The sequence below is a fragment of the Amblyomma maculatum genome, chromosome 7 (assembly GCF_055883805.1).
Source record: "Amblyomma maculatum isolate TAMU_Amacu chromosome 7, ASM5588380v1, whole genome shotgun sequence".
Lineage (NCBI taxonomy): Eukaryota > Metazoa > Arthropoda > Arachnida > Ixodida > Ixodidae > Amblyomma > Amblyomma maculatum.
Genome location: NC_139350.1, coordinates 58,074,201 through 58,089,416, shown reverse-complemented (window position 1 = coordinate 58,089,416; position 15,216 = coordinate 58,074,201). Strand labels below are relative to the sequence as shown.

Here is a 15,216-nt window from a genome sequence, read left to right as displayed (position 1 = left end):
AATAAGCTACCAACATCATTCCTGGGCTATGTTCCCCTTTAGACAACCAGTGGAGAGGAAGAAGCTGTGGTACCCTACCGTTGAGGAAATGGAATTACACGTCATTCTGTATTGTTGTGAGGGTTGTGTGGCAGCTCTGTTTTGCTTTTTGTTAATGTGTGTGTGTTGCTCGTGACTGCTTCTAGTCTAAATGCGTGACTGTGCTTTTGCTGTGTTTGTTTGGCTTTGTTTCTTTGGGTGGACACTGCTTTGGCTAAAACATTTGGTATCTTTTCATTTTCAGAATGTCAAAACTTTCATTGTTGATCAGCTGAACCGGACTATTAGAAGAAAAAATATGTAAAGTGAGGGCGTGTAAAGGGTGCAAATAAAATCAAGGATAAAATCAGAGATGAAAGCAACCACCCTTCATGAAAGGAAAACAGAGGCTGTGCTCATGCATTCATCCTCGAGATTTGCAATAGTGGCGGCTTCCACTACTCCGCGTGTGACCTTTTATTTGGCACTTTCTCTGAATGGTTGTTTACTTAAAAACAGGGATACATTTTGCATTGCTCTCACATTTGCAATGTTCACTGCAGATTTCTAAACAGGGAGCATTTAATGTCATTGCTGTGCTCTGTTAGTATTTTATTGATAAATGTATGCTTTGTTATTATTTTATTGATAGATACGGCAAAGGGAAACACTGGGTGTACTATATGACACAAGAATCCCATCGTAGCGTGCACAGAAATCGTCATATACTCAATCCACTATCTTCTGGCAAGCATACAATGGCCAAACTGGCTGAACTATTAATAGAAGACTCATTTACAGAGTGCAGCAATGATGTTAAAGTTTCACAGTCCAGAAACCTTTCAGTGCGCTGTCACAAATATCACAGCAATGGAAAATCTTCCCCAGTTTTTGAATAAACACCATTCTGAGCAAATGCCATAATATGCTCACACGCAAAATAGTGGAAGCAGCCATGATCGTAAAGCTCAAGGATGAATGTGCCAGCACAGCCTGTGTTCCTCTCAAGCACATAGATTGCATTCATCTGTGGTTTTATCTGATTGTATCCATGATTTTATTTCCATCCTTTACATACCCTCATTTTATAGAAAGCTTCTTTTTAAGTCTGGTTAAGTGCTTGTTTATCCTGTGTGCTTCTCACGCTCTGTTCTCATCCTGCTATGTGCTGCTGAAACTAATTGAAAAGCAACGAGCCCCACAATCGGTTCATCAATGAATCTTTCATACCTAGTAATTCTGGCAAAGGCTATGTTTCCCTGCATAGTGACATCAGCTGATATGCTGTGCGTGTGTGTTATATAAGTTTCTCTCTCACACTTCATTCCTTGGCCATGTGCTGTGGAGGTGACTGACCTGGGCTAGTGACAAAATAGTACCTGTTTTCACCAGCAGAGTGTAGTTAAGTGTTGAACTGTAGTGCAGGTTTCTTCCCCTCACATAATCAGCACCTTGTTTTTGCTTTCTGCAGTATGCAGTTGGAGGAATGTCCCGCTACAGTTCAGTGTACTTGTACCTAGTACCAAGGCACTGAGTCGCAGATTACTTGCAACTCTGTGGCAAGAAATAGACTGAATCTGTAACTTTTTATTAGGCTCTCAGAGTGGTCATATCTATAGCGTTGCACAATGCAGACTTTTTACACTAAGGTATGTGTCTGGAAAACAAATATATTGGTTTGTTTGGCTTGTGGGGTTTAACGTCCCAAAGCGACTCAGGCTATGCGAGACGCCGTAGTGGAGGACTCCGGAAATTTCGACCACCTGGGGTTCTTTAATGTGTACTGACATCGCACAGCACACGCACGCCTTGCTTTTCGCCTCCACTGAAACGCGGCTGCCGAGGCCGGGATTCGATTCCGCATCCTTGGGAAGCATTTCAGTCTTGCTGCAGTGGTGCAATGCTTAGGGCTGAACCTTGCTGCTGAACTTTAGTATGCAAGGTCGAATTCCGATTGCGATAATTATTTTTCTATGGAGGCAGAAAGCAAGGTGCCCATGTGTTTTGCAATGTCAGTGCATGGTAAAGAACCCCAGAAGGTCGATTCGATTATGGTGATAGCCCGAGTCACTTTGGGATGTTAAACCTGATAAACCAGACCAAACCTTTATTGTATTTCAAGCATATTATTTTGTTGCTTATGGGTTATGAATTGTGGAAAATATATAGGCTTGCTTTCCAGCTACATATACTAAACTTTATGAGGTTGTGGTTTTTTTTTGCCTTGTAATCCCAATCAAATTTCAGTTATAAAATAATATTGTTTTCTTGTTGATAAACGCTACAATTTAGAAAATATAAATACTCTTTATTCTTTCCTTGGTTTCAGCCACTGCTGGCCTTTTTCATGTCTATAACTTTGTACTATTCCTTCTGGCCACCATTGATGAAATATGCATGAATATGTATGAAAACGATGCTGTGCTCCTTGCGCACCTGCCTGTCACTTCTGGATACATGAGCAGTGTGCATTGTTTCTTTATGTTCCACTAATTCCTATACCCCATCTCGAAGCGGATTGTAGCACTGCCAAGGGCAAGGCGACCTGGCCCAATTCTTGGACCTCTCACCTCTGCGCACTATAACAGATATGTGTGCTCCTACTGTTGACACCACCAATTGGGGAGTGGGGGGAGGTGAGGCATGTATGAGCACTATTTCCTATTATAGTGCATAGGATCCCAGATGACGCAGGTCACCCTTGCTTTTCACAGGGCTGCTAACAGCTTCTGGAAGAGAGTATCAGTTTGTGAATGAAACATTTTGCTTAATACTTGCTACAGAATAAAACTGCCATCTTGAAAGTGTTCAGCTTTATTATCCCTGGCTCCAAATCATAGTGCTCAATTTTGCCTTCTGCACTTTGCATTCAGGCTGACGGTGATAATGACTATATGCACTCCAAATACTTGTCCAAGACTGAGAGGCATGGAGCTGAATTGATGATTAAAGGCAGGTTTGCAGAAATACTGAGTTGCGTATCTCTAATAATGTTTGTATTAAAGGATGTTGAGCATAAAATTTGCTTAGCCTTTCGATAACAGTGCATTGCGTTGGCATATTTTTGCTTTGTTTTTCAGAAAATCGCCGCAATTTTGGCTACAAGTTCTGCCGTAAGAATACTTCTTGCCTCAATGCTGTGCTGGCAGGACCAGATTGAAAACCTCCTGAAGACTGGTAGCAGCATTAATATCATTAATAAAATTTCCATCAATGTGATGCTTTGTACTTTGTGGACATTAGTTGCTTTATAGAGGCATGCATCCCACATACTTCGGGGCGCATGCCCGATTTCAAGCATTTCATGGGCTCGTTATAAGTGAATGGAGTCTGCCAGATTTATTAATTGCCTGCAGTAATCATAGATTGCTGCTTCTAAGTTGTGGGGCCCCACAGCCCCTTTTAGTGTTTCAAACCGCGCGCGCTTTTTCCTCTGTGTGTTGGTGTCCGGACGGGCAGCGCGAGTACGCATGAGCGAGCTGCCTGGAGCGGGGGTGGCATGGTATACGCGCGAGACCGAGGGTAGATAAGCGCGTCGGAAGCATGGCTCGGGGCTTTTTCGCCGGACGGCCGGTCAGCGAAGGGCGGCGAGGCAGCGTCCCAGGCCGGCGAGATTTGCACAGACGACGGAGCGGGGTCCTGCCAGACGAAGACGGAAGCGGTGCATACAAGAATGCCTTGGGAGTATTAGCGTGAGTGCTGCCACGCGAGAAGCAATGCTTTTTTATCGTCGTCAACGCGTTGGCCCTATTACTCGCCCTATCCGCACCGCAGTGTGTTTTGTGTTGCCGCGGTGAATCCTTGACCTATATTCCGTTTTATTCTGCATATTCCGCTCTCGCTCACTTCGACGGCATGTTTTCAGCGCAGTTTTGACCAATGCTGTTTCTTTTTTATTATATACTTTTCTGTTGATCCGGAATAAACCGGTGTTTCTAAGAAAGACTTGGTTTTTCACTCGTCGGGCGATACCATCGCTCGCGGACCCGTATTCTAGATGGCGGGGCCTTCAAAGTAGAGGAGGCATCACTTCCGAATGTGCTCAGTAGATACACCAATGAATATCCGGCGCGGATCTCCGTGGGGGCTTCAAATAATTACTTTTGTACATCCGTCGGAGATCCGAAAAAAAAACTGTCGGTATTATTCTCCTTGGTTTCTGAGCATGTTGCATAAAAACATTTTATAAAAGTAGCAACACTGCTCGTCTGATGGAGGTACACATCGCACCACAATGTCAGAAGTGAAACAAAAATATTTAGGTACAGGCTAGTTCCTTTGCTACTGTTTACTAGTTTTTCACTTGCAATAGCATCCGGCACTTTGTTTCTGTGCACAAAGATTCCTCAGAGGAGAGAAGGGTGAAGAGATCTGCTAGAGAAATGCCTTCACATATACTATTTGACACTCAGGAAGTGAAGGAATAGACATGAAGAGTGAATATGATATATTATGCCTAATTGCAATGAGCTAGATGCAGTATGGAAACCATTTTCTTGAAGTAATTGTCATTGAAGGTAGCATTCATGCACACATTAACCAGTGCACATATGCTACACAAAGCCCGAACCTGTCTCTGAGTGAAGCAAGGGAGCCAAAGGGGAAAACAAGCGTGACTTTAAGGACACCGTAAGTAAGAAGTAACAGCAACAAAAAAGAAAAGCAGAAGCACGCACAGGGACAATATTAGACAAAAGAAGCATGAATTGCAAGGCTTATGGGGCCCGCAGCACACTATTTTTAGGAGAGACAGCAACGCAAATGGGTGGTGTTCTGGGTTTTCTGGCAAAGGTACATTAATGCCAGGTGATAATACTGGATGATTTGTATTGGCTTTGCCATCCCCTGTGTGTTTTTCCAGTAATGTCTCATGTCCAACGTGCAACCGTCTAACATCCACTCTCTACACTCCTGACTCAAAGACATGCTCAAATGAACCTCACCTGAATACGGGAATAAATATGGGTATAAAGAATGGAATTTACTTTATCGATATTCTGATTGCATATCATTGGAAAACTAAACGTGATGGCTTGCTTAAATGAGCGTATGATTTACATCTAGTGTGTCTTGTATGCATGGTTTTTCCAACAGGCTGCAGTATAACTTCTGTCCTTTATTTTGACATAACATACACACTTTAAGAGACCTGCTACTCATGTCACACATTCCCTGTAGCTTTCAACAGCTCGTCGTAGACTAACAATTTGTGTACCATTTGCTTTTGATACTTTGTGGCATTTTTTTTACATGCACCTGACATGAAGCCTTGGTTATAAGAAAAATATACAAAACAATACAAAATTTATTTACAGCACTCCAAACTTTACAATACACAGCCTAAAATGAAAGGCTGCCACACATTCAAGTAATTACGGTATTGTTGTACTTGTACAGCTCATCGCCATATCTGAAAGGTGGCATGGTCTTGGAGACCAAAGAAGAGAAATTAGTCATACAAAGCAAGGGAACACAAGATAAGGTCAAAAACCCATTCTCCAAGTGTTTGGCCCAAGGTAACCCCAGGGCCAGCAAAGCAAGCACCCACTGTTTTTCCAATGACTACCCAACACCACTGAGGATTGGTCCCCGAAAGCTCAAAGCACTAGGCTGCAACTACAGTCAAGGGATGCTATGCGTTCTGCAGTATTACCAGTTTCAAAGGCTATGGAACTCATCGTCATTTAAAGGGTAGCCGGCATCTGGGACAGCGCAAGTGTTCCCTGATTCTGTTATGACATGCAGGGCAAAGGCAGTTATAGTGTAAGAATGATTTTACATGTGTATAAATGCCTGCCACACCTAGAATGCTCTCTTTATGCACTTTGCCAAAAAGCAGAAATGTTTGTCTATGGCAGAGGCTGTACCACAGAAACAAAAGATAACCATGGTCAAGATAAAATGAAATCGCTTTGCTCACAAATTGTTCAATACATCATGAAAAAGAATGGCTCACTTACGGAGAGTATGATGTTATACTGTGTTCAATGGGATTGTACCTTCAGGAAGTAATCTTTTGAATGCAATCTTGGAGAGTATGATGTTATACGTGTTCAATAGGATTGTACCTTCAGGAAGTTATCTTTTGAATGCAATGTTCTTAAGAATATATTGTGGTGTTCAATTTTGGCTGTAAACATAGCAGACGTGCAAAGTATGAAACACATTCCGAGGGTTAAATGCAGACAGGATTACTGAAACTGATATTATAGGAAAGCATAGGGAAACTAGATAACGTAGAAAACAAATGTGACAATAGGGTAGGTGTCAGTGAAACTAGTGCAGCTGTCACTTACGAGAGCGAATAGTTATACAACTCAGTACTAGCACAATGGTACCAAATATGAAAAATGATGATGAAAGAAAACTGTCCTTGAAAGTGTTTCTGTATAACTGAAATGAAAGTGATTGGCAATAAAATTTATGCCCCTTCCTTAAAATTCTCAATTTAAAGCTCATAAAGAACAATGGAGATAAGGCTACAAGAGCGACTAACAGAAAACAAAATAATGAAGCAGTTATACACAGCTGCAATCATTCGATAAACATCTCGAGTGATGAAGTCATGTTCCAATGGCTTAGAGCATGAATATTGTTACGATGCGGCAAGCCGTGAAGAAAGAAGACAGAACATGGCCGATGGCGATGGTTGATGACGTTTAATGAATGATGGCGGACCTAGCGCGAGCGCGCCTGCCCACGCCATTGTCCGGTTCTTCTTCTTCGCCCGTAACACTACCCGGGGCCATCGAGCAATTGTCCCGATCGGTGGACGAAGAATAAGTCAAAGTTGATCAGATTTGTGACATGACGGTGATCTTATGCGGACCGGTGATGTAGGTCATAACGGCGCTTTTGTGAGCACTGAGACACGCCAAGCCGGTCTCGAGCAATGTGGCAGGCGGCATCAGCGCGGGCGATGGCATCCGAAGCGTAACTACAGGAAGAGTCGTCAAGAGGCAGCGAGGTGTCGAAGGGGAGTAAAGGGTCGCGGCCGAAAAGTAGATAAAAGGGAGAGTATCCGGCGGTATCATGGCGTCGCACACGGTCGTACGTGCGTGATACTCCCAAGTGTCCTCGCCCAACTTCACGACGCCCCTACAGCAGGACACTTGGGAGTATCACGCACGTACGACCGTGTGCGACGCCGATTTTTCTGGCCTGGTCTCTACCGCTCTGTCCGTCGCTATGTCGCCGCTTGTGAGCTATGTCAGCGCCGCAAGACACCCTCGCTTCAACCTAGCGGGCCCCGGCAACAGATCTCAGTGCCGACTGAGCCAATTTCTCTCGTCGGCCTCGATCTTCTTGGGCCTTTTCCGACGTCGACTTCTGGAAACAAATGGATTGCTGTGGCGACTGATTATACTACCCGGTATGCTGTAACCAGGGCCATCCCCACCAGCTGCGCCTCCGACGTTGCCGACTTTCTTTTGCATGACGTAATCGTGATTCATGGCGCCCCGCGTCAACTGCTCACAGATCGTGGCCGCTGTTTTCTTTCTAACGCAGTTCATGACCTTCTCCGCTCTTGCGCTACTAGTCACCAATTCACCACGGCCTACCATCCGCAAGCGAACGGTCTTACTGAGCGCCTGAATCGCACACTGACCGACATGCTATCTATGTATGTGGCCGATCACCATCGTGACTGGGACGTCTTCTTACCTTTCGTTACGTTCGCCTATAACTCCTCACGCCATTGTCCGTTTCTTCTTCTTCGCCCGTAACAATATATAAGCTTCATCAACCCTCTTTTAACAATAATGTGAGTGCTGGAGGGCATGTGGCAGCAGCAAGAATGTGTCAAGAAGCAACTGGCCCAGATAGCAGCCGCATAATAGGGGTATGAAAGGTCTACACACGACGCTATCATGGAGGGAGACATTTTATGGAACAAGATATGTTGCAATGCACAAAAGGAGCGAAGCATTTTGTAGAGCTGCAGTCAAAAATTTATGAAGGGCAATCTTATCAAAATTTTTTCTTTCATTCCTGCGCTTGTGCATCATTATTGTGAATATGGGTTACATAGTGTAGCATCAAATGTCAAGCAATTTGTCTCGTATACAAATGAATGCAATCTTTCCCTGCGAAGCCACCTTCAAGAACTTTTGCCAGTGGGTGCACATGTACAACAATATCAGTTCAGTTCAGTTCAGTCGTGTTCGACTCTTCGTGACCCTATGGACCATATCACGCCAGGCTTTCCGGTCTTTCACTATCTTCCTAACATCACATAACTTCATTTGCAGCGCCTCGAGGATGCCATCTAACCATCGCGCTCGCTGCCTACCCCTTCTCCGGTGACCCTCAACCTTTCACAATATTAAATCTTTCTCCAGCGACTCCTTTCTTCTTATGAGATGACCAAAGTAGCTGAGCTTTAACTTTAGAATTTGACCCTCCAGTGAGCAGTCAATATCACCGAGTAACAAAACAGAGAAGACAATAGTTGCCTTTGTAAAACTGCTGAAGAATACAAACATGTTCAGTGATAGCCGAGCCACACAAATGATGCAGAGGATAAATAGGTGATCTCGGATCTTGCTTAAAATCACCAAACAGCGTCAGTTATTGCAGTGAAATGTGAAAATGGCAAATTTGGCAAAAGTGGAATCTAAAATCGCCAAAATGGGTCGACAAGTTGGCGGGGGCCTCATACAACAATGAACGACAATGACCACCAAATAGGTGCACAATTTATCCTTGGGAAAACTAGTTGATTGCTGTTTAACTACATGCAGCTTATGAAGGAAGCAATAGAAAACAAGCATAAAGGCAACCAAAAACAAAGAAGAACAGCTCGCTTCACTCTGGACGTTGTGGAAAAACACACTAATGCACCTCACGTTTCACCATAGTAGCACACAAGATAGGTGTAACGAAATGGACTCTGCTATGGTAAACGACTGCAGACATATCCGCCAGGGTGCGCGTATGTCCAATATTCTCACTGAAGTAGTACATTGCAGACTGCCTGCTTACCACAAACACCAAATTTAATTGTGAAGTATTGGTGCATGCACGTCCTACTCAGAATAGCCCTTCTGTAGGTAGAAGGAGAACGTTTTTGTAGCTTCCTGTGTTTCATTGGCATGAAGCACCTAATAAAATAAACACTGAATTCAAGCAGAACACAAAAAAGCAAAGTATACAACAAAGAATGACAACTCTTAGCGAGGGCCCCAGCACTTGTAGAAAAATACATTCAGTATGTCTACAGATGGTAGGCTAAAAATTTTAGCACCAAAGAACGCTAACTTGGTTCTCGCACATGCTATCAGCAAAATGTACTATCGGCGTCAAATGAAACGCGAACAGCGGAATGCGTGGGGATAGGCCCAACTGAGGCCGCTTGCCTGTTTTAATCAGAGAGAGGCGCGAATTTCCGGATCGCGATAGTTTACTTCTATTTTATATGGCGTTCGTTATTTGCTTTGCCACTGGAGCGCCACATTCACGCTTAACACCGATTACACCTTGCGCAACACTTTAGTTGTGCTTCCACCGATACCATGTTACCAGCATCTGGTTGGGATGCGAACAGCGCGGCGGCCAATCGGGAACGGTCGGTGAGCTACGTGACATTTTTAATCGCTCTTTTTTTTTGATTAACCTCCTGCGCCAGAAAACCGCGCTGCGGCACTTGCGATCGGTGGTCAGTATGAATGTGGCGCTCCAGTGGCAAAACAAGAAAACGAACGCCAAAGAAAACAGAAGCAAACTATCCCGAACCGGAAATTCGTGCCTTCCTTTGATAACGACAGGCAGGTGGCCTCAGTTGGACCTAACGCCACGTGTCCCGCTGTTCGCGTTTCATTTGACGCCGATGTACCTCAAAGAGATGATTATATCCCAAAACCACAGAAACAATTAAGACTTGGACGGCTTTTCAGCAGTACGCTATCGAACATTAAGCAGTAAGAATGTGCACATTGATCACTTGTGGCATATATTAAAATCATGACAGCGAGTGCAAATCTCAAGTGCAGGTGATCAAGTTGTTCCTGTCCGAGTTAATATAAATGTTTCATGTCTTCTTTCTTGTACTTCTTGATGTTCCTGCTGCGATTACCATTTGCAGGTGGCGTCAATGGCATGTGATCTGCACACACTACAAGCTGTAACGATCTTCAAAAAGAGCTTCTGTTCATATTGCATAACACTTCACATCTGATGTGGCCGTCCAGGGACAAGGCTTGGCCTCCCAGATTATACAAGCCTAGCAGAGAGGTTAATGATGTTGAATATGGCCCCAGGACTTCTCACCACATGATGACTCAGATCGGAAGTGCTGCAACGGCTGCACAAGGTCCACACGATCACTTGCAAATGTTCAGTGCCTAAATTATATGCAAATAAAATTTCAAACACGCATGGCACAGGAACATTCAAAATCATCAAAGCTGCAAGCTAAGCTACGATAAAGTGTAAATTATGAATGCGAGAAATGGTCAGTGCAAAACCTATCATCTAAGTGAACAACTTCCGCAACAGACACATACGGCTTGGTGGCCGACATTGTAGTGTGACGGTTAACTTTTTTTTTGCTGTTAAAGGAACAACTTATATCAGGCGCTTTTCCTTGTTTTTCCTTTCTTGGTCGTTGAAACCAGAAACCAAGAAATCTTGACAATTACGAGCACACTCAGCATTTTGTTTAAGTTCGTGCAGTTCGTGCGGATTTGCCGCATGCGTCCTGCAACTATTCCTTAATCTTCCGTCATTTCCCGCCTGCGTACAACTTGAATGCGAATGGCGCTGTATGAACAGTCACCTTTGCAGGTTTTCTTATTGCCCTTACCTCTGTGATGCTCGACGTGCTGCACCATTTCCAGCAGATTGACTAGGCTGCCTTGCTGATCGACACGCATCCAGAAGGCCGACAGATTCCGGAAGCTCGTTGCTCGGCCGCAGGATTACATTTCGTGCTATCCAACATCAGAGGCGTTCACCGCTGGCGATCGCACCCGAAACACCAGCAGCTCAACAGTTCAACACTCCGAGCGCAGGGCGATTCTCGCCTCGGAGCTTGCAAAGCCACCACACTACACTTCTCGTCAGATGACTGTACTGACGAGCTGTCTTTCAAGACAATTTGGCAGCATTGCTATGGGGCAGCAAATCCTCGATCACCACTTGCAAACGACGAATAGCACAAAGACCATTCATAAGTATACCTACCTCCATGGCCGCCGCCATTGCTGGGTTATCATAATCACGCAGACCATGATTTCTCACCATAGGAAGAAAGGGTTTGAGATAAGAAAGCAGTTAGCGCTGTCACGCGGCCGCACACTTCTGCCCCCATTAGAGATGGTCTCAAGCGTCCTTTATTTCTTACGCGCTCATATTTTGCCTTTCTATTGCGTTTAAAAAGCCACACAAGGTGTAATAAAGTTGTCTTTTTACTTTTAATAACAAGCTAAGAAACTACGGTAGTCTAACGGCTGCATAAGTCAGCTTGCCTGTCGCCATAGTCTCATTAGCATAATTCGGGTACCTCGCCACTCGGCGAAATTATGGCGGTCAAACGTCGGCGTTTTCGGTAATGGCGGTACATAAGTTACGCCATGCCGCGTAAATTTGACGTAATCTAAATATGCTTGCATATCACGTGTTTCACGTCTCATAGCTTCAGCCAATCAAATTTGAGCATCCGCTCCTTCCCAGTATGCCATTCTTTTCATCACCTTGGTTAATCGAGCTTACGTGTTCTCCAAACCACCATCAGTAACTTTGTTTCCACTCCAAAATCATTCATATTTATCATCCAGGCAACAAGAATAGCTCCGGTTAAAATAAATTTTCATGGCTACGTCCTTTTGACGTAACCACTAAAAGTGCTTGCCTCAAATGATGGTTTCGCTTCACATGTTTGAAGCTCGTGACTGTTTGCAGAGCCAATCAGAAAGACAATATGGCGCCGCCAGGGGAAGGCGAATTTCGAGGATCGGGCCCCGGGGGAAACCTGTCGTCATACTAATAACCTAGTACCTCCGCGCGAGTGCCACGGTGCAGCCCAGCCGCCGCTCCGCCGCCCAACGTTACTAGCAGGAGCCGCGTTTTTGATGTGGTAGTTTGTCTGAGCTACATATCGCCGGTCTCCGCTGAGCGCCGCGCGCGACATCCCCACTTATCTATGTGCCTTACTGCGCATGCGCAATGCTCTTCGGCAGCTGCGCTTTAGCGGGGGGTATAAGCCACTGATCTCCACTAGGGGTTACTGAATGGCGCTTTGAGCACACCGTCGCACGGCTACCGGAAGTTCTGGTCCTATCCCGGAAGACAAGCAAATGGCCACTATGTTTACATGGTGGTAGCTGCCATTTCGTCGCCATTTTTTTTCAACGAAAATGCCTGCTTGTTGCTCTATAAACTGCACCAGCAGGCCGGAGAAGTCCCCTAGGAAAACGTTGCATGCGTAAGTATTGCGCATTTATGCTTACTTTATGCAGCACACAATGAAAACGCGACCGCTTGTCATGCGTAGAGGTTGTGTTCCTCTTGCGCAGGTTCACGACCCACTGTATCAGCGGTGGGTCGTGAACCTAAAGAGAGATAAATGGACACCATTTCCTGGCAGCAGACTCTGTAGCGACCACTTCGAGATGTCTTGCTTTGATCGAACGGGAGCAAGGACACATCTGCTACGTGACGCAGTTCCCACGCTGCTTTCTTTCCCAAAACATCTGCAGAAGGTAGGACGAGCCGCACAATTGTGGCTGCTATGCGACGCCGTTCCCACACTGTTTTCTTAGCCAGCCAAAATATCTGCAGACCTTGGGGCGAGTCGCGCGGTTGTGGCATCCGTTGAAGGCGATACATAGGTTCCATAACAAATGAAACTGGAACAAAGCTGCGCCGTCGCATTCTCTCGCCCTGGGGGCAGTGGTCAGAATTCTTGTATAGAACGCTGGAACTCCCCAATGCCGCACAAGCGAAGTGAACATTTTGTTCACGTACTCGGTTTCCAGGACAGTTCTGGAGTGAGTGCATAAATGCACAAATTGCCTGGCCGATTTCAGTATCTCAGGATGGGAGCACCTGAGCCAGGATTTCACTTTCTTCCACAGCACACCACTCCAAAGCTCTCGACAAGCATGCTGATGAATGTACTGGCGGATTTAAAGACCACTACGGTGCAAAGATGACACAAGAAAAAGATACCACATGCGCACTTTTTTTTGCGCATGCGGTGTCTTTTGCTTTCTTATGCCTTCTTTCCGCCGTAGTGGTTTTCAGGTTATGAACAAACTTTCCCCACAGGCCGTCATTCTAAAAGACCTGAGGTTTTGCATAAAAGTAGATTGTTTTTGTTCTACAAAAAGCTTGTGCGTGACCTCCTTGGTAGTCTTCTCTCGAATGGCCCGCAGATTGCAGTCAATTGAGTCCATAATCTGGCCAATTTGAACTAAAGCGGCATTACATTGTGAAGAAAGAAACGTCATGAGATGCACACAATGGTGATGATTCAGACTTCTAGTGTATTTTATTCATTTTGCGAAACTTTTCACATAGTCTGCACCTTACCGTAGGTACACAAATACTTGTGTTATCACACTATTTTACACATTTGTGTTGTTGTGGCCAGCATGACGGTTTTACTGTTTTGCAGTCTTGGTAAGAAGTAAGCACCATTCACATGGCTCTTTCAGAAAACGACTCCAAGAAAACCACCAAAAGAAAGGGCCCCTGCTGAGGACACAACACCAGAGGATGAGCCAATAACTAGCAATGATGCACGAATTAAGGACAACTCATTTATTGTAAGTATTTTTGTCACTTCACCGTAATACAAATTCATACAATTTGTCCCTTCTCGGTAGTTATTATTGAGACATTTTTATTAAACGAAAAATACCTTTATGCATATTGAAAGCGTTCGTAAAGAGAAGAAATTCTATGCAAAAGCCACATAACGGAAGATTTATGCCTGGTGGGCTGAAATATCATACCAGCACTACTTGGCTGTGATGCTTGTGTGTCGCTAGATGGTGTTTGCTTTCAGCTTGCATGATCTTCTGTACATTTCGCCTGCAGAAGCTTTAACTGCCTGTGTTTATTTACAGCTCTCCGAGAACAGCTACGCCATCTTTGAGTCTCCTAAAACTCTAAAGAGGGAAATGGATTCTTGTGTAGACTCAGTCGATGGTGTCATCAGAAATATGAAGCTGAGCCTTGAACGAGAGCGCCGACTGAGAAAGGTGTGCACATTTACTGAGATAATGAGTGACCTCAAAAAGAAGAACCTAGTTACAGAAGATGCCTCTGCAATGCTTGAAATATGTTTTTCAGGCGCACCGCTGGAGATTATACTACGCCTTTTGAAACATGCACCAGCAGAAGGTGATAAGTGTGCGAAGTACAGCCGGGAAAAATAACCCCCTATGTTGCGCATGTTCGCGCTTACACTGCAGTTTTATTCGACAAAAGCTTACAACTACGTGAGAGAAACGTTTGGTTGTGCGCTGCCACATCCATCGACAATTACCAAGTAGTATAGTTCTGTGAATGGTGAACCTGGCTTCACTGGTGAAGCCCTGAAGGCTGTCCAATCAAAAGCCAAAGACGCCAAGAACAACAACAAAGAACGTTTTTGCAATCGTGTTGTTGAGAAATGGCAATCAGGAAGCACCTTGAATGGGACGGAAAGAAGTTTAGAGGCTATGTTGACATTGGAAACAATTTGGATGATAATAGCAATGCAGTTGCATTTGAGGCACTAGTCTTCATGCTTGTGTCTCTATATTCACACTAGAAAATACCCTGTGGTTATTTCCTGATTAATGGACTCTCAGGAAAGGAACGTGCAAATATAGTGAAGTTATGCCTTTCCAAGTTGCACGAGATAGGAGTGCACATCACATCCTTTACTTGTGATGGCCTGCGATGCAAGTTTACTATGCTCAAAGATTTGGGTGCCAAACTTGAGGATGAATCAGCAATGTGCACATCATTCCCCCACCCTCTGACAAATGAAAAGGTGTACTGCCTTCTGGACGCATGCCACATGGTGAAGTTGGTGAGAAACGCTCTGGCTTCACTTGAATGCCTGAGGGATGCCTCGGGAGGATTGGTGCAATGGCACTATATTCGCCAGCTGCACGACGTACAAGAGAAAGAAGGCCTTCATGCTGCTACGAAACTACGTGCTGCTCACATTGACTGGCATAGGCAAAAAATGAGTCAACCTCG

The 15,216-nt window shown here is 44.7% G+C and overlaps 1 protein-coding gene across 1 annotated transcript; it reads left to right on the top strand.

Annotated features, from left to right (window-relative positions):
* The first annotated feature begins 12,374 nt into the window (after nucleotides 1–12,374).
* Nucleotides 12,375–14,402, top strand: LOC146183329 (THAP domain-containing protein 2-like). Its single transcript, XM_084608356.1, has 4 exons — nucleotides 12,375–12,444; nucleotides 12,526–12,719; nucleotides 13,677–13,787; nucleotides 14,091–14,402. Exons 1-4 carry the CDS (start codon nucleotides 12,375–12,377, stop codon nucleotides 14,400–14,402), a joined length of 687 nt encoding a protein of 228 aa, XP_084464482.1.
* Nucleotides 14,403–15,216: the final 814 nt, after the last annotated feature.

Coding starts and splice junctions, on each gene's coding strand:
- LOC146183329 (XM_084608356.1), top strand. CDS start 12,375: ATGCCTGCTTGTTGCTCTATAAACTGCACCAGCAGGCCGGAGAAGTCC. Junction 12,445..12,525: donor TAGGAAAACGTTGCATGCGT/AAGTATTGCGCA, acceptor GTTGTGTTCCTC/TTGCGCAGGTTCACGACCCA. Junction 12,720..13,676: donor TCCCAAAACATCTGCAGAAG/GTAGGACGAGCC, acceptor TGGCTCTTTCAG/AAAACGACTCCAAGAAAACC.